A 27034-nucleotide genomic window follows, 5' to 3' on the forward strand; every position below is an offset into this window, starting at 1 on the left:
AGGACTCGTTAAGCTTAATGTTAATTTCTAACATTTACTAATGCATTATTAAAATCAAAATCTCTGCATTAACATGAACTAACAGTGAACAACTATTATTATTAACTAACATTAAACTAAGATTAATAAATACTGCATTAAATGAATTGTTCATTTAGTACATTATCAATTAGAATAACTAAAACATTATTTTGTTTATTTATGAGTTTTAATGACACATGTAAACAAAGACAATCATAAAGAGTTTTTTTTAAAAAGTTGTGAATTTATTAACATCCACAATAATCCACTTTTTTTTTTTTTTTCACCAGTAAACTGCTTTTTGGCACATAATCACATGACCATAATGTGTTGGCACCTGGTTTCAATTTGATGCAGTATATAACCAAAGCATAATTATCATAGATAATACCACTAATATCATCGACATAACCCCCAGAGAGAGAGATAAAGGCAGTGACGTCGCATGTTTCATATCTCATGTCAGACTTTGGGACAGATGGGTTTGTGAGCGTCTGAATCGCAGGCTGTACAAACAGACGAACACTGAACTGATTTGCTGTCATCTCACCAGCTCAGCTAATACGACTGGAGGACCACAGATCAACACTGTTCTTATGAAATGATCCCATTTATTGACTGACTGACAGCTTAAAGAAACACTTCTCGAGCACAACAGTCAGCTTCCACAAGTAAAATCCCATTTACTTTCTCCAAAGATTAATTGAATTTGAACCCCAGTAGCACATGAACCTTTTAAGAGGCTTCTGAACTTTAAAACACGGTATGTGCTGCTGTAGAAACCATTAAGTCTGTGATTTCAAGGTCTTTTTTAAAAGATATTTTTAATAGCTGAATTCCCCTACACCATAATCTCAACTAGAACGAAACAACAAGAGGACTTGTTACTATGGAAACATAAATCACTGCAAAAGAGCTCAGCAATGACCGAGCACTGCAATGCAGCACTGTGAACGACACAGTCACAATATGTTGTAATATAAATAAAATGTTTTGTTTTATATTGAGCTGTAGTTTCTTGTGTCATTCACAGTGCTTCACTGGATGAGCAGTTCATGTCTTATATTGTTTTCTTCATATCTGAGTTTATGATGATTCATATTAGAGCTGGTTGGTTTGGTTTAGGGCTTTGATTTCTTTACTGGAGAACATTTATGAAATCTTTATGGAGAAATGAAATCCTTGGCCACTGTTGTGCTCTATAGAGCTGCTTTTAAGAAAGGTAATTGTGACTTTTTATCTTACAGTTTTAGAATTGCGAGTTCATATCTCATTATTCTAATTTAGAATTCAGAATTATATCTGAAAATTCTACCTTATTTTAAGAATTGTTAGTTATAGACTTGCAATTGTGAGTTTACATCACACAATTTTTTCCCCTAGAATTACAAGTTCATCTCTCAATAAAGTCCGACTTTATTTTGAAATAAATTTGGTCAGTTTGTATCTGACACTTCTAAAGGTTTTTTTTTTTTTTTTTTTTTTTGAATTGTGAGATTATCTCATAAATCTGACCTTTTTTTTTTCATAATTCTGAATTTTTTCTAAGAATTGTTAGTTATAAACTTGCAATTCTGAGCTTACATCTCACAATTTAGATTTTTTTCTTCTAGAATTACTAGTTTAAATCTTACAATTCTAGGTTTTTTCCTCAGAATTCTGAGTTTGTATCTTGAATCTTGACTTTTGCAGTTGTGATTTGTATCTCACAAATCTCACCATTTTTCTCAGAATTCTGATTTAGTATTTCACAATTCTATATACTCTAATTCTATATACTATACTCCATAGTTCAGGTTTTTCTCCATAGAATTGAGTTACAAACTTACAATTTTGAGTTTATATCTCACATTTCTGACCTTTTCTTTTTTCTTTCACTGAATTCTGAGTTGACATCTTTACAGTTTTTTTCACCCGGCCTGACCCGACCACATGCACATGCAGAATTCTGAGGGGGGAAAAAGTCAGAATTGTGAGATCTATTCTCACAATTGCAAAACATAAACAAGCAATTCTGAGAAAAAAAATCCAAATTGACAGTTGCAACTAAAAAGTCAGAATCAGTCGCAGTTACCTTTTTTAAATATTGTTAATCCGTAGTGGAAACAAGCTTCCATAAAAGGAAAAAAATATACAGCTTGGGTAATAACAGAGCTGGAAGACTAGCTTTGGTCCTCACTTGGTACTCCAGAAACTGTTCGGGGCGGCTGCCTCCATTACATCCAGGAGGACGCTGTTATGTGTGTGTAAATTACCGTATGGCTTCTGGTCCAGTTCAGCAGAACGGCACTAAAAACAGCTCACACCGAGCTCAGCTTCACCAAACCCCGCACAGAGTCTTCATGGAGCGAGTCCTGGCTGGCGGGGTTGAAGAGCTGCGCCGGGTGAACGTTGTGACCCAGGTGGGTGGCGCAGGGCAGGGCTGCAGGCGGGGAGGGCGTCTCCTCCGGACTGATGAAATGTTGATGGTGTAGGTGATGGTGACAGTGGATCTCAGAGTCTCGCAGGGCCATCAGCTCTCCCCCGCAGCTGAGGCCAGGGATAGAGGAGGGCAGCGAGGCCTGAGAGGGGCCCAGAGTGGAGCACGGCCCACCCAGAGAGGTCTTGGCCTGGAGGGGCGCGCCTCCGCCCAGAATGATGGGCTGACTGTGGAGCAGCGGGTTGGTGGCGGCCTGCAAAACGAATTTGGTGCTCTGAATGCACTGGTCTTGAGCACACTGGGTTGAAGGATGAAGGACAGAGAGAAAAGGGAAAGCCAGGAGGAAGTCAGACCCAACAAAGAATCAAATGTTACAGAAAAACACGTCACAGGGCTCCACACTGCTGAAGACTGTTGTGCTTGCTTGTGATTACAACAGTTTTCACCTGGCGGTTGGTCACCAGCATATGTTGTGTTTATGCTGGCATGGTCATGCCCATGTTGGCATCAGTGTTATTTAAAAACGTTCTAAGTGAAATGGGCATCTATGTACTAATGGCAATTGCATTTTGAATTCTTGTCACAAATGTGTAGGGTTTTATGCTGTTTTGGAGCCCTGCAGTGTCTGTCGGTTAGAATGACAAAACAATTATTAGAAGGTTATGATTATAAAGATTAGAGAGTGTGTTGATCAAAAAAATTAAGAAAGACAGAAAAAGAAGTTAGGCGTTAATAATATCTGGGTAAATGTCACCAAACCTGTAAAGTACGTGTTGAGGACATATTTCACATTTCTTAATGGAAAAAGCCATTCTTGGACTATTGAGATGAATGTTTTTTCATTAAGAACCCCCAATTTCATATTGTAAAACTATGTTATTTAAATTGTTAAGCTGTGAAATATAACTAAATATTATTATTGTCAAAATAACTTTAAATTGATTGTAATATATATTAAAATGTCATTTATTCCTGAGATTGAAGAACTGAGTTTTCAGCAGTCATTTCTCCAGTCTTCAGTGTCACATGAATCTTCAGAAATCATTGACTCGTGTGATATTCCTTATCGATGTTTTAGTTTTTTGATGAAAATAAATTTCTAAAGAACAGAACAAGAGTCTCCAATGCCATTTTTGACCAATCTAATGCAATACCATTATAGATTTAAAAATTAATATACAAATATGAAATCAATGCATAATTAGTATGAAAAAAAAAGAAGAAGAATGGTCCATACTTTGGCTTTGTTTTCATTCTTCATGTACGCATGCATGTATTTGTTCACTTGTTTAAGGTGAAATATGACCTGGATACTTCTGTGTGAGATTCATCCATCTAACCTAATGGATTGGTGAATCGAAATATTATGTTAAGTAATGCCACACAGATTTTAAAACCTATTTGAAAGCTTACATAACACACTCATCACTTCAAAACATCTGGATCCCTTAAGGGACTGAATAATTGTCATCAAATCAGCGGCTGATGTGTTTGGCTGAATCCAGACAGTGTGCATCAGTATTCATCATGAGAGCTGATCTGTTCACAGCAGTGACATCACTGACCACGTCTGCGCCAACGGCAGATTCAACACATCAGGACAACTTGAGTGGAACATGCTAGAAACTACAAAAAGGGTATTATAGAGAGAAAGAAAATAAAAAAAACGATAGGAAAAGTTGTATTATTATTATTGTACCATTCTTTTTTTTTTTTTTTTTTTTACAATTCATACTTCGATTCAGCAAGGACGCATTAAATTGATCAGAAGTGGTAGTGAAGACTATATATATATATATATATACACACACACACACGTTTGTTTTTGTGAAAAGTGAGGACATCCCAATGGTTTTTATACTGTAAAAATAGGGCTGGGCGATATATCTAACGATATGATCATGCTACGCAATGTCGTGTTCATTATCGAAGGCGATTCATCTGCGATAATGAAGCGATCTACGGCTCTGTCTATTAAATGCCACTCCAATTATAAGCAGGTGATGGAGATTTTAGCGGTGATCACGGAAAGCAGCTTTACTGATTAGATGCGCATGATCATATCATTAGATATATCGCCCAGCCCTATGTAAAAACTGTATATTCTATGGCCCTAACCCTAACCCTCACAGGAAACTCTTTGCATTTTTACTTTCTCAAAAAAACTCATTCTGTATGATTTATTAGCTTTTTTTTTTTTTATAATAATAATAATTTCTAAATAATCATGTGATTTATGGAGTAATGGCTGCTCAAAATTACATTTTAAAATATATTAATATGAAAAAAAAATCTAATTATTTTACACGAAATTTTCACCAGTTTATACTGTTTTTTTGATCAAATAAATCTGGCTTTGGGGAGTGTGAGACTTCTTTTAAAAAAACATTCGGAAATCTTACCCGCCCTTAAACATTTGAATGGTATTGTGCTTTTTTCATTATTTAAGAATATGTATTTTTATTGCGTCCTCCTTTACCGACAGCAGCATTCCGTCTGGGATGTGTCTAAAACTCTGAATTCCGGATTTGCAGTGTGTGTCGCAGACTCCTGGACTCCACTATATAGCTCAAATCACTGTTTAACCTTGAAGTGCTTTGAACATAGATGGCTTCATTACAACGGCTCAAGCACAACAGACTGGACACACACACACACACACACACACACTCAGTGAGAGGACAGAGTACGGCCGTCTTACCATGTGACTCTGGACTTGATTGGAGGGGCAGGCGCCGGTGCCGTTTGTCTGGGCTGCAGGCTGCGGAGTGTCTGGCTGGACAAAACCTCTTCTGTCAATCAAACTGCAAAGAGAAAGAAGTGGATGATAGATTCCAACCATGAGTCAGGGAATGTGTATGTGTGTGTGTGTGTGTGTGTGTGTGTGTGCACGGAGTCCTCCTCCGACTCAACATGCCCACACACAGAGCAGATGGCAGCAGTGATGCTGTTCCCACTTCTGCTTTGTGTTCCTGGCTCCGTGAGAAAGTCATCAATGGCGTGCTGAACTCTTGTGTGGGTGTGTGACGGTTTTGACGTCAGCAAGCCTCCTCTGAAGCGATTCAGGAATGTTCCTGGGTTATCTAAGATATTCCCGGAGTGAGAACGCTGATTGGTTTTTGCCTGAATGAGTGAGAATCGCTGAGATGGCCAATCTTTCTACAAGATCAGCATGAATCTCTTGGCTGATAACGTGCCTGGATAATGAGTTTCTGAGGAAGCTGATTAATATCTTATTTGAAATGGACTTTTTATGTGGACTGCAATTCAATTCTCTGATTCTGAGTTATGAATGATGTAAAGGACAAAGCTTTGACGGGCAAACAGAGGCTAATTTTTTTTTCCAAAGTTGTGGGTTCGATTCCCCGGGAACACATGATAGGTAAAAATTGATAGCCGTAAGTCGCTTTGGATAAAAGCGTCTGCTAAATGCATAAATGTAATTTAAATTTAATTTTAAAACACAAATTCAAATATTTTGAATGAAACCTGAATGACTTCTGTTCCTCTGATGGAAGTCCATAATAAAGACATTGTAGAAGTGATTTATTCATGTAACCTCGCTGGTTCTTATATGTCCAGCAAGCATGTTTGAGCCTCTGTTCTAACCCTTCAGTCACACGTCATGAGTGTCGAGGTGTGCAAGGGCTTTTTGGATTTTTTGGACTTTGACTGAGTTGACAAAAAAATTGGCAAAACAGACTTGCATTCAAGAACTTGAGGTACATCTGAGCCAAGTCTTAAAGGTGGCCTCTTTTTACATGGTGGGCCAGAAAGCAGCCATCCAGAACATCCTAGAAACCAATCAGCAAAGTCCTGGCAAGCATCTATAACAACATAATTTTGCATTATGGCGGTGAGTTTTGAACAAGAAATCACCATTCAAATTCTCTAACAATTTAGTAATCTATCATCATTTTAAAAAAAGTATTAAAACTGTTACATTTAGGGGATAATAGATTTAAAAATGGCAACAAGCCAATAATTAGGTTCATTTAGTCATTTAGCAGATTATTTTTTCCAAAACGACTTACAAATGAGGACAATAGAAGCAATCAAAATCAACAAAAGAGCAATGATATACAAGTGCTATAACAAGCCTAAGTTAGCTTCACGCAGTACACATAGCAAGGGCTTTTTTATTATGTAACATATGAAAAGAAAACAGATGGAATAGAAAAAGAATAGCGCAAGCTAGTTTTAGAGGATTTTTTTGCTTTTGTTAATTGTATAATAAAAAATAAAAAAAGTTTTTTTTTTTTTCAAGAAACGAATAGAATGCAAGTATAAAATGGGCCCTTTTTTAAGAATAGAATTAGAATAGAGATTGCTAGAGTTAGAGGGTCAAATAAAGATGGAAGAGATGAGTTTTAAGCCGAATCTTAAAGATGGCTAAGAACTCAGCTGCTCGGATTGAGGTCATTCCAGGAGGGAACATTTCATTTAAAAGCAACATTATGGCCGATAACTTATATTTTTCCAACATTAAAATTATAGAAGGTTTTGGTAAAAAATAAAATAGCCTAAAATCTGATTTAAATAAAGGTAGTACTCCGTATACAGTACATACTGTGCAGTGTGCAGCACTGCGTTCCATCTGAACAGACACTGAACATAAGACACAAGCATCAATGTGCTGCACTCACCTCGGCGGCAGAGGTCCACACAGTGCAGCGCAGCAGTTGGTGAGGAAGTTTCCGTAGCTGTAGGGGTTGAAGTTGCCTTTGCCTCGTTTGGATGACCATGAACCTTTGATCTGAAACAGTGATGTGACCGTTGAGAACTACAGTAGCTGAGAGGGACAAGCTGCCAACATCAACGAGACTCTCAGAGACGACAGGCTGCCTTAATAAACCCAGCGATGAACCAGGGTCACGTGGAAGAGAGTTATAGCCTGATTCTGTTTTGTGTTACGGTGAGAAACACCTTCAAAGCCAGTCTTGTGAAGTGCTCATTAATTGTCCTCCTGTTACGACTTGTCAGACTTTCCGAGTGTCTCTTTTGATCTTGGCTCACAGTCTTGACCCGAGGGACAAATTTAAATCAACTTTGTATGCAGGGTGCAAAATTAACCTGCGGTCGGGTGATTTGAGGAAATTTACTGCTTGTAAAGATTTCTTAATGGCCGTGAAATATATATATTTGTTCTTTTAAAAATGGAATTACATACTGTATCAGTTTCTTTCTTGCATATTTATAAAAGCAAAGAATATTCTATATACTGAGCTGATATTCAGATTTTCTGAAAAAAATAAAATCTTTCACATGCATTCAAATGCTTAGGGGTCGGTAATATGATGATTATTATTATTATTTATTATTATTATTATATATTTATTTCCAAAAATATTTTTATTCAGCAAAAATTCATTGGATTGATCAAAAGTGTCTCAATTGTGTTTTCAATAAAATAAGTTCTCGGGAATTTATAATAATCTATGAAAAAATTATCCTGGACAACAACAATTAAGCAGAACATGCATCTTCAACTGTTATAACTAGAAGAAATGTTTTCTGAGCACAAAAGCAGAAAAACGTCTGAAAAATGCTATACTAATGGCTTCCATCACAGGAATTCATTATATTTTAAAATATAGCATTGCTAAGCATAAAAGACTTCTCAAAAAACTTCTCAACCCTAAACTGTGCATAGAGTATTACATACAGTCCTGGGTGAATTTGTATAAAACACTGTTAATTACAACATCACGTCACATTCGTTAATTAAAGAATATTGAGTTCATATTCTAAGAGTTAGATTTTAATATTGAAAGGGAGGTACTCACGTCTTCATTGGTGGTCTGATTGGAGCTGATCAGGTAGGTATGGAATCCTGACAGTCCCACGATGGACCAGACGGAGAAAAAGCACACCACCACTTCCAGAACAGTACAATCGTCAAGGAAAATACTAATCTGTACATGTATTACTGCATCCACTTATTATAGGAGGTACCTGACAGCTTCAGAAAAAGGACTCAAGTATGCTAGTGTTACGATCATCAGATGGCGTGCCCATGAACTCTTATATAGGGCACTCCTATTTCCATCAACCACCAGATGGACACTAGATCACTTGGACAGATCATTTGGACAACTACCACCTTACATTCTGTTGCACCGAACCCCAACTACATTCCCCATGAGCCATTGCATCGCAATCACCTTGCCACACCTGCACCTCATTCATCAGCCAATTAGACACACACCTGCAGCTAATACACAGACACATATTTAAGCAGCACAATCACTCTCACTCACTGCGAAGTCTTGTTTAACCCCGTCTAGCATTTCCGAGCGTTTTCCCTGTTTGTTCTTCCTGTGTCTGATTTTGGATCGTTTATACCGACACTGATTCTCTGCTGCCTGCCCTAACCTCTGCTTGTTACCGTTTGTGATTCTGGATATCCCTGACACCGTTCCTGATTTCTGCCTGTCTGACCATTCTCTTAATAAAGTTCTGCACATGGATCCGAACGCCTCTGACTCCTCGTTACAGCTATAGTTAAATCACTTTTTTAATGCTTTTTGTATCATTCCAGCACTGCAATCCAGAAACCAGAATCGCATCTTTAAAATGCTGAAAGTGCGCTCGACTACACTGCACTTCCGGATATGTGCACGATTAAAGCTCTGTTCTTTGCCATTTATTGAATCTCTCACAAACATTTAATAGACAAAAATCTGCTAATTGCCAGCTTTCCGCAAGTGCTAATAGTGCAGAAACAAACAGCGCTGATTTTAGTCAATAAGGTGCATCTGCGATGAGTTTAATTTATACTACGGTTTAAAAACCCGGAGTCGATACAATTTTTCATTATCATATCATTTGCAAATATATGAATTTAAAAGTACTTTTTTTGACTCTCTTAAATTTGACTTAATATCTTTACATGTAATTTCTGTCTTATGCTTATAGCAAAGGTTACTGTTAAATGTATACTTGCAAGCATTTACAGTAAATTAAAATAAAAAAATTTATGCAATTTGGCTGCACAACTCAAAGTCAAAAATACTGATTAAGAAAAAAATTTGCAGTTTGTACTTTGCAAAGTGGGTTTTTGCTGGCACTAGCATGTGTTGACTTGCTTGCTTATAGGAGTAAGTCTATCATGAAGCAATAAATGATGCATGACAAGCTAATAATTGAATGTGAGCAGGAAGCCGGTCTCACTAATGAACACTAAAGTGAATACAAATCACTCTTCTGCATATTTGTGCAGTAGGACAGAAGATCTTTCCTTGCCGTTTTCCTTTTCAAGCTAATCTCAGATATGCAAAGACTTCCCACAGCCCATATTTAATAACATACTTCTTTCCATTGAAAAGAGAGGGGTACAGACACATAGCAATGAAGATGTAGAGAAAGTCAGTGTGGGCTGCTTTTCTGCAATTGTGTTCCAGAGGTTAGAAAACCAGAAATAGACTCCTATTGCACTGCCTCTTCCCACACACATTTTAGTGAAAGGATATCTGGCTGGGCTGTCTTTGAGAGCACTAAGAAAGCCAGTCCTGTTGGATCCTGCAGGAAAAGCATTGGTTATGTAACAAAGAAATGCTGTCACAGAAAAATGAAACACAAGTCTCAAATGAAAAAGCAGGCAGCATATTGAGCAAAGAATCACTGGAATAAGAAATTAGCCAGCTGCTGTCTTACAGATGTTTGTAGGCACTCGAAATCCTAGACTTTTATGGAATTCATGGATGCCAACATTAGCAGGTATTTGTTAATGTAAAAAAAAAAAAAAAAACAGGCGAGCATTCCTTGTATCTTTGTTTAAAAAGTATGGAAGTAATGGAAATAGTATACTTTAAAATAATCTAGTGTAAACTGAATGTAGTGTTTTTGGACACTGAATTGCATGTTATGTAAAATTAAACCATATAATCAAAATAGACTTTTCATAACACACATAATTTGCAAATAGACTAAAAAGTACATTTTTGACTCAGTTTAAACTGAACTACATCTTTATACGCAACTTCATATTTACTTCTCTCTTATGCTTAAAGTATACTGTTAAACTTAAAAGCATTTACATTAAAATAAACTTGTATGTCATGTATTTACATGTGTTTGTAATTATGTAATTGTTTAATTGTGATGAAGTTGCAGTTTAGTATATTTAAAATGTAATACATTTAAACTTTAAATGCAATATTAAATACATATATATATAGCTTTAAGTCACCTTTCAAGTCAAGTCAACTTTATTTATATAGTGCTTTTAACAATACAGATTAAAGAAAATTGTGTGTCGATAACGCAAGAGGACGATATTAAACACTAAATTTTAAGTTGAAGACTTAAAAGTTGATTATTAATTCAGTTATGTCATCATCCAGCTCAGTTCAGTTCAAATAGTATCTGTGCAATCAAGTCGACAAAATTTTAAGTTTTACTCTAGTATTGTCAGTCAACACAATCAAAATAAGGGCCAGATTTACTAAACCGGGCAAATTAGCATTAGAGCGCAAATCCATAAAATTCTGCGGGTGATTTACTGACAATGTGCACATTATGACCATAATGACGAGCGCAATCTACCAAGAGCAGCGCAAATTACAGCCTGCTTTAAGATATGTTTATTGGGGACATTAAATAATGATGCAAATACCATTAATTTGATGAGCGCATATGTTTTGTGATTAATTTTAATACTCTCCTCCCATAAATTTTCTGTCTGAAAGGAAGTCGCAAAAATAACTGTGATCACGCCTTTTCAGCAATAATTCTTCACTCAATCCTGACAGTACTATTTAAATGCCAAAAGACGTTTTGCGCTGGCGCAAGATGTTAGTAAATCTGGCCCCAAGTTTTTTTTATAAAAAAAATAATAAATTAAGTCATTGTCATGAAAATGTACTTTCTGTAAGTAGCATTTATTTTATTAATATTATATTATCTGCAAGCACACATAATATTTGTAAATATTCTTCTTAGAATTGACGTGTCTGCAAACTTCAGGAGCTTGACAGAAGGGTCTTTAGACGTGTAGTCGTTGGTGTACAGGGAAAAGAGCAGAGGGGAGAGAACACATCCCTGAGGGGCACCAGTGCTGGTGGTGCGGCTGATGGATGTGAATACACCAGTTGTCTCTAGCTGTTGCCCATCTATCAGAAAGCTGGTGATCCATTGACAGATAAAGCTAGGGACAGAGAGCAGGATTAGTTTGGTCTTGTTGGGATGATGGTGTTGAAAGCGGAGCTAAAGTGCACAAACAGGATCCTCACATAAGTCCCAGATGTTGCAGGATGAATTGCAGTCCCATGTCCATCCACGGACCTGTTTGCTCGATAAGCAAACTTCAAGGGGTCCAGTGATGTCCTTCAGATACGCTAACACCAACTTCTCAAATGTCTTCATGACCATAGACCTTAGAGTCACTGGTAGAGCGTTTGAAGCAGACAGGGAGTTTGCACAGCTCCAGTGATATGAAGATCTGTAGAAGATGGGGGGCAGCTTGTCAGCACTGGTTTTCAGACATACTGGTGTCACAGCATCAGGGCCTGATGCCTTTGTTCTTTATGAAGACCTACCACACATCATCTTCACTGATCTGAAGTGCAAGAGTTGGGGAGAGGGGGTTGCAGGAGGCTGTGTGGAGAGATGTTCAGAGCGGTTGTAGAGTGTTAGACTGGGAGTTTCAAATCTACAGTAAAACTCATGTAGGTCTTCAGCAAGTGCCTCAGTGCAGGGGGATGGTATCTTGCAGTTGATGGTGTCTTTCAGTTCTTTCCACACTGATGCAGGGTCATTGGCAGAAAACTGGAGTTCTAGCTTTTTAGTGTAGCTCCTCTTAGCCACTGTAATCAAATTTAAAAAAAATCAATGAAACACATAGCAGTAGAAAAATCCTTATTTGTCCAGGAGAGTAGAAGCAGTTTGTCCGTTTTGGTATGTATAGAGCAGAGATTCGCCAGATGGATGCTAGGCAGCGCTATTCTGAATCTGCGCTGTCTAAGCTTCAGAAGCACGCCGGCTCGGTTCACCCATCTGCGCGTCCTAAAGCGTTTGATCAACGTCGCTGCTCCACCAACTACTATATTCAGCAAAACGTCCGAATAATGAATGGTGTACTGCCGAATGTTCAGCACTTCAACCCTGGTAAAACTGATCATGTTTGGAAAAAAAAAAAAACAGGAAAAAAAAATCTGTACAAAAACTGGAGAGCCAAAAACTGAGGCAGCCGTCTGCGGCGCCATCTTGTTCTATTAAAAACATAATACACACATTCATAAGACACACTGTTGAGACGCGTGTTACTACCAAGTATAAATGCTGATCTGTTTCAGCTGACCACTTGTGATCAGATCACCCAAGACGATATTAACATCCACTGTTGGGAAGGTCAGGATCGAGATGATGACCTCTCCAAGACTGTGCTGCTGATTATGGAGTTAGGGTATATTCCATATATTCCATACAATGGTCTAGTTATGAAACTGCTATGGAAATTGTTCAGATTTTAAAAGAGTGACTTATTTGCTTGTGATTGTGTAGGTTAAATTCTTGAATGTGTTATTTTGCATTAAAATGCGTCAGATCACAACTCACAGCACTGCATTCTAAGCACTGAACACGAACACCACGAGAAGCACAGTGACGGTTAACACAGACTGACTTTTATGGTCTTTTTTCTCTTTCAGGTCTACTACTGTGATGGCTGAGCAGCAGTTGAAAGATTATCTTCAAAATGTTGCTCTGCTATGTCAGTATTTGACCTTTACGTAACAAAGTGTTTATGTAACTTGCTTACTTGTTCATCTTTTAGATTCTTAAGTTCTCTCAAACTTTAAGTTATGGTCAGCATGTTTATAGCTAGCTACCTGAATCATAATGCATCCAGTTTAATGACACCGATATCAAGGGTACTCTATCGCCCCCTTGATTACTGGAGTATGTCAATGATACGCAAAAATGTGTACGTCAATATGTTTGTAATGCATTAGCCAAACATTCACATCATTTTCTTCCCTTGCAAAAAAATTCTGTTTAGTTGAACTGAATGTGCACTTAAAATCTTAACAATATAATCAAAACAAATATACTTGCAGATAGTGTAATAGTAAGGAAATAAAAGGCAACTTAGTGTACTTAAAGAGAGTACACTTTCATTACTATGTTTCTTAACATACCTAAGCACACTCTGTAATAATGTCAAATTTGTACATTTTTAAAACGTCTTTAAATTTTAAACAATTTTAAACCATTGTTTAATAATCTTTTATCATATTATTCATCAAGTCCACTTAATTTGTTACTGTACTAAAATACTAAATCCACGTAAAGTACTTGATTATAATATTAACTGTAGAGTGTTATTCAGTTCATATTAGTACAACTTCATTGTTTCAAATATGTATTGCAAATATATTTTAATAAATGACATACACATCTCAAAGTATATTTTAGTTTAGTTTGTCAGTACTTTTGGCAGAACACTTGAACCATACTTCGAAAACAATAGAATTTATTATGAAATTACATATGATGAAAGATGATGTACTAAAAGATGTATTTACGCTTACTTGAGTGGGTCAAAATTATATTTTAAATAATACATTTTAATTTAATTGTAATTATCATGCAATTAAATATTCCAAAACATTATATTCAGTGCACTGCTGTCACTGTCCCATGATGCACCAATCCCTAAACCACTGTCCTGACAGTCTCAATGCAATCACCTTCTGGACTGCTTCAAAGTCAGCCACTGTGTTTAATGCTAATGGTTTCTGGAGGGCATCTGAGGAGAGATTCGCGGGTAAATAAAGCCGCACTGAGTGTGCCCTGTCCAATAGACATCTTACAGGAGCCATTTGTCACTCCAGCAACCCCAGAGTGCCCCTGTTATCACGGCCCGATTGATCAGTTCTGTGCAGTAAACATCACTTCACCCAGGGAGCAAACTGCTTCGTCAGCAGCCTCATGGTGTCCTCCTGCCAGTCAACAGCTGAGAGGAGGAGCTGAACCATACAGTGATGAAGAACCAGTACTAGGTCTTAAAGGTGCAATTCTGAAATGTTTTGTAAGAGAAACAGGTTGAATATGACCAGTTTTGGGGAAGTTATTTTTAAAAGTAATGCAATACAATATTGTGTTACTCCCTACAAAGTATCTAATTGTGATTTTTTTTTATAGAAAGTAATGTGTTCTGTTGCTTTTCCTCATGTGGGCTGGGCTTGCTCGTTTGTTTTTAAAATAAAAAAGGTATATTTTTGGCACCCTTTCACACAAAAAAGAGAAATGAATGCGCCTCAGGCTAAAGGAAATGTAAACTCATGTCTGTACCGTAGAAAACAAACAAACCTCAAACAAATCATTCTGGATTGCATGAAGAATAGGACGCAAAAGAAGAAAGTCTAACACTCTTTAGCAATAACAAAAAAAGTTATGTTTATATGAAGTCATATTTGCTTATTAGTATAGTTGAATTGGATCATCGAAGGTCAGCACTAAAGACTTAAAGTGATTTACAATATTTAATTATTTCTCCTAATGCATTACTCCCAACACTGAATATGACTGTTACATGGGAACCTGACCTTTAAAAGTTATTTCTAGAAATAATTATTATATTTGATTATGTAAATGAGCTAAATTTTGCCTAGTTGCACTGAGAAGACAAAAACTGGTGCCAGCCATATAAAACAAGCAAAAAGTTCAGCAATATGATCAAAATCTTGAGCCTTATATTATATTTGTCCCTACACCAAATCAAAATCTCAAAGGTTTCATCATTTTCAATATCATAACATAACAAATTAATAATTTAGTTAAGAAATGAATAACAATTTATATAACTGCTTTAAGCATATCCAACCTTACCCAGATACATCCAGTTCACTTTCAGTACAGTAAAAGATACATGCTCTATATCATTGACAAATGTAACTATATTACTGCCCAGCAATATATATATATATATATATATATATATATATATATATATATATATATATATATATATATATATATATATATATATATATATATATATATATATATATATATATATATAAATATATATATTAAAAGTTATTGTTAAAGTTAAAGTTGGATACATCCTATTTTTCCTGTATTAATACAGTATACTCCGATAAAAGCAATGCATACTATACATCAAATCTAAGCTGCATGATTGTTTACATCGCTACGCATGATATCTCTGCTATGATATATAAAATTGCATGCAAATTTTATCCAACTTTACTTGTGTACTAAAATAAAGCAATGAATATTACAACTGTCAAATTTTTTATTATATAATTACTACCAATCTGACAGTCGAATATTCGTGGGGTGTTATTGATTATGCCATTCTGACTATATGGGGGAGCTCAAACGTCTGATTACACATAGAACTACCGGTTTTATCCCAATAAGTTAATATACAGCCTATTATGATAAAGCCGTGAATAAGAATCTGAAAAGGAAGAACGTGGAAGAACGAGATACTGGATTTTTGTGATCAGGTAGGGTACAAGTGAATTCAAAACATTTCAGCCGGTGAATATATATCATGGATATATTATTTACCTGATATAAGATGCATTTGGTTTTGAGTCAAGCGCTTCATTGTAGTACTGTGATAACTATGACTTGGACTGTCATACACATACCAATATAATAAAACGATGTGAACGTTGTTTCGTGAAGAATGCGTCCACAAAATGAGTTCATTCAGACCCACGCAGACACGGTTATGTGCAGTCCGCCCCTTTTTGCAGATAGCCTATAATAAGTCCTAATATTAACGTTATGCTGTATAAATAACGAAGTGTACTCTATATGAAATTATGAGTTGAATCCCATTGATTAAAAACGTGCTATCAAATGTGTCACTCTCCTGGTCATCTTCAGCGCACGCAGCTCAAAACAGAAATTCAGAACATTAATAACTTCTGTCATATAAGCTGACGTTGTAATAAGAGCGCTATTGAAAAAAAAATGTTGTGGCGTTTAATGTTAACTATCTGTTAACCAAAACATAATTTACCTCGTCTGTATCTGCGAGGTGTTCGTTACACATTTTCCCTGTGTGTTAACGTCAGTAATTATGTAAGTCGAATGTCTGACTTGAATCAATGTATTTTGCCCCGCCCCAAAACATGTGATTCGACAATCAGTCGAATATCGGCAAGATTCGAAAATTCAGATTCAAAGAAAATCATGACTTTCTTTTAACGCTGCTTTGAAACAGTGTGTATGAAAAGCGCTATACAATTAAATTTAACTTGACTTAACCAACTTGTTGCATCAGAAATAAACTATATAAATATACAAGACCAAGTGGTAATCATCATATTATCTTCTAATAAAAAGCCATTTCTATTAAAATCCTAAAAACCCCAAGCTGTCAAACCCTGGTTTGGTAAAAGCAAAAACACTGAGCTTTTTTGCTGAACACTGTTAAATAAGACAAGGTACGATAAGATCTGTCATGTGTTTGGGGACTGAAGGGTGAAGTTATATAAGACAGTAGGCGATCGGCAGTCTTACTCAGTATTACGTGCGTGATGACGAAGGCGAAGATGAAGATGGTGAGGAAGGAGAGTGAGAGGATGAAGAGGTAGAAGAAGCGATAGTTCCTCCTCCCCACACAGTTGCCCACCCACGGGCAGTGATGATCAAATCTCTCTGAGGGGAAAATCATATGTTAACTCTTCTGTAGCTACATGATGTTGCTGACTATCATATAAACATATTAGCAGTATACACAGACGCTTACCCACGCAGTTGTCACACAGGCTGCAGTGCGAAGCCCGCGGTGGGCGGAAGATCTTGCAGGTGAAACAGTATTTTAGTTTGACTGTTTGTCCATTAATGACCACCTCTCTGGTCCGGGGGGGTGGCCTGTACCCTGGGCCGCTCGGGCCGTTGGTTGCATCTGTGAAATCAGAACAGACCGATTCAGACATGCAATCTTGCAGAAAACTGAAAACATGATGGAAGAGGATGTCAGTTTAAAGATCTGTGTCACGCGGTTGTTTACAACAGAAAATAATTTAGACGTGTCCTTCAGTTTGTAAAAACTAAATCGGTATTTACAGAAGAGCACCTGCAATGGAAGAAGGTGTTTCAGAGGGTTTAATCCTATTACTACATGCAAATATGTGTACAGCGTATGAGTGTGCATATAACTTGTGTATATGATGTTTTGTGGCTGTGCTTTGAAAAACAGCAACATTTATCAATTGGCCAATAGAAATCCATTATACATACATTACTGTACATTATTGTTTGTACTCAATGAAGAATCAATTGGCAGCACGTCACAGATACTGAACCAGAACAATTTGCCTATTATTAAAATTTTAGTTTTTTATTAGTACTTATTAATCACATATTCTGCCTGAGCATATTCTACATCCCTAAAACCTAAACTTAACAACTTGCCTCACTAACTATTAATAAGCAGCAAATTGGGAGTTTATTGAGGCAAAAGTTGTAGTTAATGGTTTGTTTATTGTGTTTACTGGACCTTAAAGTGTGACCAAAAATCCTGACCTGACCTTTTAGACAAAAAATGAAAATATAAAAAAATTCACTATTAATGTATTACAAAACTTTCAACAGTAAGTTTTATAAAGCAAAAAAAAAAAAAAAAAAAAAAAAGATAGCTTTGTGTTAAGAAAAGATAGTTATTCACTGAAAATCTTTCTCTGAACTGCAGCTTTATTCATCAAGTATTGATTAACTTCATCAAAAGAGACAGGAAATTATTTTGCATTGTTACAAAAAATATATATCTCAAATATATACTGAAAAAAAAGTTTAAGTTTTCACAAAAATATTAAGCACCACAACGGCTTTCACCAATAATAATAATAATACGAAATGTGACCACCAAATCATCATATTACAATCATTACTGAACACCGAAGACTAATAACTGCTGAAAATCCAGCTTTGCCACTACTGTAATAAATATAACTTTAAATAACAGTTATTTAACATTGTAACAATATTTTACAATATTACTGTTTTAACTGTACTTCTGATCAAATAAATGCAGAATTGGTGAGCATGAGAGACTTATTTCAAAATATTTAAAAAAGTATTTTAAACAGTAATAAATGCACTATTGATGGCAATGATGTTTGGTCACAAGATACAAAAGAACCAATGGAATTTGGCCTCAGTGGTGTCAGTTTTGGCTGTCAGGAGGAAGATGACAAATATGAATAACTTAAATTTCAGTCTGTGTTTCACACAAAGCCATCATATGACTTCAGAAGACTTGGATAACTGTGCACAAGTCATATAAGGACACATTTTATTACCATAAAGGAGCTTTCTTCAAAACTTCCCTTTTGTGTTCCACAGAACGAATTCACATGGGCTTTAAGATATGACAGTATTTTCATTTTGAGGAAACTATTGTTTTAATGGGTTGACCCTCAACACGCTGTGCATCTTCTAAGCAGCACACAGCGCCGCTGGGCTTCACAGCAGTGTTTACTTGCTACTGCATTATTCATGCGAACAGCAGGGACACATAACTCCAAATCCCGAGCTGACAAACCTGAGCTAAAGTGCACTTCCTGGCTCAGGACCAGTCATTTCAATTTCTCACCAGTGGAGTCCACTAAATTCAGCCTCAATGAGAGACCAGCAAACTCATAGCAGTGACTCCAGAGTCCATTCAATTATAACCAGCAAATTTATACGCGAGCGAATTAAATCAACATGTGCATATCCATGGAAAATCTCCACTAATTGTAGTGTTATGGCATAAAATGGCTTGGCCTGCATTGATTTCACCGTTAAATTCTGAATGTAGTGAGAAATTTCTGTTAAATCTTGGGGTGCGTTCCTTGCTGGCCCTTTAATAATATCCAAACCAACTTATGAACAACCATTAACTCGTGACTGATTAAACTATCAGACAGCATAACATGAACACATCCTCTGAATCTTTGCTAGAGATGAATATTTCAGCAGATTTTATATTACTCTGGGCAGACGGCAAACCTGAGAGAGCGAGCATGCATTATTCATGTCAGACGAGAGGAGAGAATAACATCGAATGTTCTCGGTCTCCTTTTACTCGGAGAATTCTCTGTCCCACACTCCACAGACCTGCAACCGGAGGCTGCATATTCAGCTCAATGTGAAAAGAACAGAACGAGGAAAGAGCGATCATCTTGGCAGTTCCTCCCACCTATCTGCCTCTCAGTGTCGGCTGCTTCCTCTGGTGTGGCCCTGGGCAGGACGCCCGGGTCGCTGAAGCTCGCCCGGAGCAGCATTCCCATCACGAAGACGAACAGCACTCCTCCGACGGCCGGAATAGCAGGGGTCAGGTTTGATGCCAGGAATGGGCAGCTGGAAAAGAGGGAGTGGAAAAACTGTCTGTGAAGGTCATGTTGTGTAGCTAGTAAATCCCACCAGAAGTAAATACATGAGATATGAGGGGCTTGTGATCATGCAAAACTTTTATCATCCTGTCTTTTGGCTGTAGCAAAAACAAAAGCATTTACAGTCAGTCTGCTATGTAATGATTATAAAAATGTTATTACAATGTAATAAATACTTTAGTTGTGCTGTATTGTAGATATATATATGTAGATGTATTGTATAGTTGAGTGTTAGCGTCACCAAAACAGCACTGTAAAAAACACTTCCTGTGTCTATCCTGCAAGGCTGCTTCGACACAATCTGTATTGTTATAAATAAAGGTGACTCGACTCTGCAAGTAGTTTGCTCACATATACCAGATATACAAACCTGATTCCAAAAAAGTTGGGACACTGTACAAATTGTGAGTAAAAAAGGAATGGAATAATTTACAAATCTCATAAACTTAGATTTTATTCACAACAGAATATAGAAAACATATAAAATGTTGAAAGTGAGACATTTTGAAATGTAATCCCAAATATTGGCTGATTTTGGATTTAATGAGAGCTACACATTCCAAAAAAGTTGGGACAGGTTGCAATAAGAGGCTGGAAAATTTAAATGTACATATAAGGAACAGCTGGAGGACCAATTTGCAACTTATTAGGTCAATTGGCAACATGAGCCTCTCAGAATGGCAGTGTCTCTCAGAAGTCAAGATGGGCAGAGGATCACCAATTCCCCCAATGCTGCGGCGAAAAATAGTGGAGCAATATCAGAAAGGAGTTTCTCAGAGAAAATTAGCAAAAAGTTTGAAGTTATCATCATCTACAGTGCATAATATCATCCAAAGATTGAGAGAATCTGGAACAATCTGTGCAAAATGTGCGTAAGGGTCAAGGCTGGAAAACCATACTGGATGGCCGTGATCTTCGGGCCTTAGACGGCACTCCATCACATACAGGAATAATACTGCAATGGAAATCACAGCATGGGCTCAGGAATACTTCCAGAAAACATTGTCGGTGAACACAATCCACTGTGCCATTCACCGTTGCCGGCTAAAACTCTATAGGTCAAAAAAGAAGCCATATCTAAACATGATCCAGAAACACAGGTGTTTTCTCTGGACCAAGGCTCATTTAAAATGGACTGTGGTCAGATGAATCAAAATTTGAAGTTCTTTTTGGAAAACTGGGACGCCATGTCATCCGGACTAAAGAGGACAAGGACAACCCAAGTTTAGTTCAGTTCAGAAGCCTGCATCTCTGATGGTGTGGGGTTGCATGAGTGCGTGTGGACATAGACAAGAATGTAACGACATTCCTATTCCTAAACTTGTGCATCTTGTCTCCTCAGACCCCAGACGTTTGCAGACTGTTATAAAAAGAAGAGGGGATTCCAGACGGTGGAAAACATGGCCTTGTCCCAACTTTTTTGAGATGCGTTGATGCCATGAAATTTAAAATAAACTTATTTTTCCCTTAAAATGATACATTTTCTCAGTTGAAACATTTGATATGTCATCTATGTTGTATTCCGAATAAAATATTGATATTTGAAACTTCCACATCATTGCATTCTGTTTTTATTCACAATTTGTACAGTGTCCCAACTTTTTTGGAATCGGGTTTGTATATGAGACACAGGCTAATGCAGTTTATTAAAACAATTGAGACTCAAAGTTGCAAAAAATGTAATCTTACTTGTCTTAAGACTGTTTTTCTGAAAACTCACCAAAAAGTTTCAAACAGAAATTGTGTGAATTATTAATTTACAACACTGTTGGTAGATTCTGGATCTGACACAAAGAAAATCCAATGCCAATTTAAAACCAGCTGAGCAAACAGCGTTTTTAGCCAATACTGATCATATAAAATTGGCCAAATATGGGCAGATTTATTACTCTGGTCAATATCATTTAGCACTAATTAAAATCATTTTCTATTAAGCAAATGCATTCTTCAGCTATAAATGTAGTCTTGGATGTGTACAGTTATTTTAATAGTTGTGCAGTGGACAAGAACATCTGTTGGCCACGCTTTATTTTAAGTAGCTCTGTCAAGCGATTAATCACGATTTATCCAAAATAAAAGTTTTTGTTTACTTTATACATGTAGGTGTGTCGTGTATATTTATTATGCGTATATATAAATGCACACACATACAGAATATATTTAAAAAATATTTACATTTATATATTCATTCTTATATTTTATATTATATAAATAAATATATTTAATATATAAACAACATATTTTTCTTAAATACATACATGCATGTGTTTGTATTTATATACCGTACACACACATTTATTATGTATACAAAAACTTTTATTATGGATGCAAGTAGTCGCAATTGATCATTTAACAGCATTTTATGTTGACATTTTTACAGTGTAATTACAAAATTAAGTACTGAGTAACGGGAAGAAATAAATATCAGGGGCTCAGGGCCACATAAATGAATAAAAATACCTCCCAAATTCAAGATAATGTCATTAATCAACCACATGTACTTATCTAGGGTTAAGGTAATGCTTGTAATTCTGCATAATTTACTGTTATTAATAAAGGTAAGTGCATGTAACATGTAACTACGTCACTTTAAAATAAACGGTTACCCATATGTTATATAATAAATTATAAGACAATACATTTGCATTTATGCATTTAGCAGACGTTTTATCCAAAGTGACAGTCAAACACAGGAGTGATAAAATAACAGGGTGTGAATATCACCAACGAATAAGCCACATGATAATAATCTAAACTGAATGCATTTTTGGTGGATTTGGGATAAAAATATACAAAATTTAATCCAGATTGGCTGTACAGTACACTTAAAAGTTAATGAAATGTACCACCATCTGTTTCGAAGCATAAGCAAATGGTCTGTGGTACAAGGCCCACAATCTGTCTGCCACAATGTCTAATGATAATCAGACTCCAAAACATAAACATTTAAAAATGGTCAGCACTGCAACCTGATGGCTGCTAGTTGGCTAAACACAACTAAGAGCAACTGAATTAGCCGAAATGGTCAGATGCTATCGACTATAGCATGTTCAAATCGCCATCCCCTGAGGGACCTTATAAGAATGCTACATTGTGTTTAGCACTGCTTCTATATCACTGTTCGCTTTCCAGCTCTAAAGATTCCTTGTGAAGGGGTCTTCAAGGGGGTCTCAACAGTTTTGAGGTTGTTATGACAGACTGAGAGGTTACAGGGTCGCTGCAGTCTATTATCAAGTCACATTGTACAAATGGAGACTGAGGTTTTTCTGAAATCCAAAGTCTGAAGTCTAGACTAAAGAAACTGTGCTGCTGAATTTAGAGATGTCAAGAAACTCAAAACTGATTTGTCTATCCATTTTCAGATTGTTTGTTCTAGATGTATTTTTATCTGCTTGTTTATCAAGAGACAAATGTGCAGAGGATTACATCATATTTTCTCTTTAAAGGAAATGTTCATGCATTTGAGATATTGATTACAACTTTTATTACTACTGACATTGGAACAAACCGTTACACTGGGATAAAGAAAACAAAACTGCACATTTTTTAAAGTATAGCCACACGACTAAAACATTATGCATTACTGGTCAAAGTTTTTTATTTTATTTCATCTATCTGTCTATCTGTCTATCCATCCATCCATTCCTCCATCCATCCATCATTTGTTTGATCAAAAATAGTCAAAAACTTTAATATTATTAAATATTATTTACATTTTAAATAACCATTAATACACTTTACAATGTAATTTCTTCCTGTGATGCAAAGCTGAATTTCCGGCATAATTACTTCAGTCTTCAGTGTCACATGCTCAAAAAACATATCTTATTATTATCAAATTTGAAAATAATTCAGGATTATTTAATGAATACAAAATTTACAAAGAGCTTTACAAAGTTTACCTCTTTTTCGTGTATTTTTTTTGTATCATTTTAATGCCTCTTGCTGAATAAAAGCATAAATGTCCTTTCAACTAATTTACATATAAGGCTAGTTTGATCAAATCGCTCAACTAATTGCTTGTACTGAAAGTTATATATGAAACCTTCAACTTCATGAACATGTTAAGCTGGTAAACACGATAATTTTATGATGCATTTTATAAGAAGGGCTACCAGAAAGAGACGTGATATAACTATCTGCAAAGGACAGTTTAAACTCTGCATACTGCTTTCATTTCAGTTAGTTCAGTTCATTGCTTGAACCATTTCCTGTTGTTATTCCTGCGTATGATACACGAGCTGAATGCATTCAATCTAACCATCGTTCTTTGCTTGATATGATTTACGAGTAAACATTTTGTGCTGAACTGCGCAACAAACCAACTGCCTTTCCCCAGCACGGGTAATGTGTTTCCGTCTGTGGTTTCAGCTATCCGTGTTTAATGGATCCCAAAACCTCTGGAATGACTTTATAATCATTTCAAAAAAGCATGACAAGGCTAACCCTAGAGCAAAGAAATACAACTGTGGGCTGGGTCCTCGTGCTGTTTCCTAGGAGACACGGGCTGTTCCAAAAGAACACAGAGATCGGGAAAGGGAAACCGTCGCCATGGAAACAGGGCCGCACCACGACGATGTTTTGGAAGTTGTGGTATGGAATGTATGGGGCTTGGTGATGGGGGATGGGACACTGGAAAACCTCCGCTCCACACGTCCCCTTCTCCAAAGAGATTCTCTTAACAACCAGTGGAGGCTTACGGGCAAACATGCCTCGAGTAATGAAGAGCATTGGGTTTTTAAACCCTGAGAACAAGGCTCTCTTGTCTGAAGCATCTTTCACAGCTTGTGTTACACCATTAATGTCTAGTGTCTTTCATGAAAGTGGGATAGAAGTCAATTCAATTTTGAAAGCACTTCCCACTTTTGGACTTTATCATCAGTAATCATAATGATCACTCCAAACTCAAAAACAAAACAGTACTGTAGTGTACAGTGATGCTATCAGTTGCTAATATTGCTATTGAATGATTTCTGTATTCATACCATGGTATTGTTTTGAGGTGCTTTCAAAAATACTAGTTATTTTCTCACGGGACGCTTCTTTCTCACAGCAATGCCATCAAACAATGTTTTTGGGCTCCCCAAGGAAAGATATCTTGTTTGTGTGAAGAACCTTTTTTTTCACTTGTTCAATGCAAAGGCTCCATGGTTCTTCATTATCCCATACACTCTTAAAAATAAAGGTGCTTCACGATGCCATAGAAATAACTTTTTTTTTTGTCTAAATGGTTCCATAAAGAACCTTTAACAGCTGAAGAACCTGTTTCTTTGTGGCGAAAAAAGGTTCTTCAGATTATAAAAGGTAAGAAAGAGGGGGTTCTTCAAAGAACCTTTGACTGAATGGTTCTTTGTGGAACCGAAAATGGTTCTTCTGTGGTATCCTTGTGAAGAACCCTTTAAGCACCTTTATTTTTAAGAGCGTATACAAACGTTTCTGCTAATGTCTGGAGTAGAGAGAAGACACTGAATCTAGTGGTTCAATGTACTTACTCAAAGGCAAAGAAGAGGCCACTGGTCACCAAAATGAGAACCGTTGTAAGATAGAAGACCCCGGTCTGCTTTGCCATCATGATCCTGCCGTTGCAGTAAAACTTATTTCGGCCAGGAAAAACCTGCCATTTCCTTTTGATCTTCTTCTTCTTGGTGTGTGGCGTGTCCATGGGTGAGGAGTTGTGTGTGCAGATCTGATTGTACTGGCACTCTCGGATGGGCTCCTCTACTCCGAGATGCATGTTGCCTGTCATCTACCCACCAGCAATAAAACACAACTTTAAAGCAACACAAGTGAATCAGAATTAAACGTCCTCAAGGAACTGACGAGACAGCTGGATCTTGAAGAAACATCTCTGATCTGATGAAGGAAGCATTACACAGCCCAGTCAAAGAAAATCATGGCACTGTAACCAAAAAACAAAACATTTTCTTATCTCCATGTTTTGCATTGAAATCTTCAATGTTTTAAATGCATTGCTAATATGTGCATCCGAAACGATGGGAAAGAAATAAGATCCTCGTGTTTGGTTTACATGTTTGTTTGGAGAACTCCTTCATTGCAGATGTCTATCCTCAACACAACAGGATGCGCTCCAGGACACAGAGGCATGTGGACATCATGCCCAGAAATGTCGCTTTGTCCGCGGGCGTCTTAAAGCTTGTAACTCCGTTAATGCGATTCAGAAGCAACCAAATCCACTCCAAACATTTGAAACATCACGTTAAGAGCGTTCTTCCGATGTCCTCGTAAAGCACGATACAAATCTAGTTCTGACGCCGCATGCACAATATCGCAACACAACAGCAAACAAACAGAGGCGTCTGTTTAATCATCTGTATCGATGATGAAGGAGAGAGAGGGGAAGGATCGATGTGCGCTGAATGTGGATGGAGTGGATCCCAGCGTGAACAACACACGATGACCCTATAAACAGCGGCGCCGTCTCAAATCATAGCCAGCTGTCTACGTAGACAGCATATCTGGGTGTTACGGTTTAAAACCTAGTGATATGTCAGTACAGCATTTCGAGTATGTGCCTCAGTGTGCTGCAAAACTAGACCACGTTTTTTGGGGACCATAGAAAGCATTTTTGAGCATGTCTCAAAAGAGTGAATTGCCAGCATACGCTACACTCCTTTTAGGGGCATGTATTTCAAAAGTGGGTAACTTTTGACACAGACCCATTTTAAAAATGGATCTCAAGACAGCATATGTATAGGCGCTTTTGTGCTTATGTTGTAGCATCAATAAAAACAAGAACAATAATATTTTTTTAGAATGTTTTTAAATATTGTAATAATAAAATATAAAAACATAAACATTTTAAAAGACTGATTATTAAGATCATACTCCTCCCTCTCTGCCTGTGATGTCCCGTATGTTGTCTAGGTAGGCAGCTCGGTTTTAAACACAGCCGATCTGAATCTCAGTCTTCCTCTCGCCGACACATATCTAGTTCCATCAAATTTCACTTCATTATGAGTTTGAAAATCTCGTTTTGTCATGATGAAAAATAAAACAAAAAACAGAACTGCGGATATCAGCACAACACCAATCCTTACAGTCCTCTTGTTACTCTGCCATTATTTGAATTTAGTTTTTATTCTTATAATCATGCCTCAATTATTAATACACTTTAAGAGTAAGAATATAACAGTAGGCACGCTTATAATGCCCAGTAAAAGCTGTACGTCATTTCCACAATCTCTCTCTGTATTTTGAAACGTTCCGCCTG

At 36.8% G+C, this 27034-nt stretch overlaps 1 protein-coding gene across 3 annotated transcripts; it reads right to left on the reverse strand.

The window, feature by feature from the left end:
• Nucleotides 1–228: 228 nt before the first annotated feature.
• LOC127983803 (palmitoyltransferase ZDHHC14) lies at nucleotides 229–26997 on the reverse strand. Of its 3 annotated transcripts, none has more exons than XM_052586146.1 (9): nucleotides 26650–26997; nucleotides 19611–19771; nucleotides 17175–17333; nucleotides 16946–17083; nucleotides 9913–9961; nucleotides 8227–8329; nucleotides 7087–7196; nucleotides 5142–5244; nucleotides 229–2738 (listed from the first exon to the last, which is right to left on the reverse strand). In XM_052586146.1, exons 2-9 carry the CDS (start codon nucleotides 19699–19701, stop codon nucleotides 2322–2324), a joined length of 1170 nt encoding a protein of 389 aa, XP_052442106.1. In that variant the 5' UTR covers nucleotides 19702–19771; nucleotides 26650–26997; the 3' UTR covers nucleotides 229–2321. The 3 variants fall into 3 exon arrangements, with proteins under 3 accessions (XP_052442106.1, XP_052442104.1, XP_052442105.1); XM_052586144.1 differs by lacking the exon at nucleotides 26650–26997 and adding an exon at nucleotides 25296–26597; XM_052586145.1 differs by lacking the exon at nucleotides 26650–26997 and adding an exon at nucleotides 25296–26595 and having other exon boundaries at nucleotides 230–2693.
• Between the last annotated feature and the right edge of the window lie 37 nt (nucleotides 26998–27034).

The sequence above is a fragment of the Carassius gibelio genome, chromosome B20 (genome assembly GCF_023724105.1).
Source record: "Carassius gibelio isolate Cgi1373 ecotype wild population from Czech Republic chromosome B20, carGib1.2-hapl.c, whole genome shotgun sequence".
Lineage (NCBI taxonomy): Eukaryota > Metazoa > Chordata > Actinopteri > Cypriniformes > Cyprinidae > Carassius > Carassius gibelio.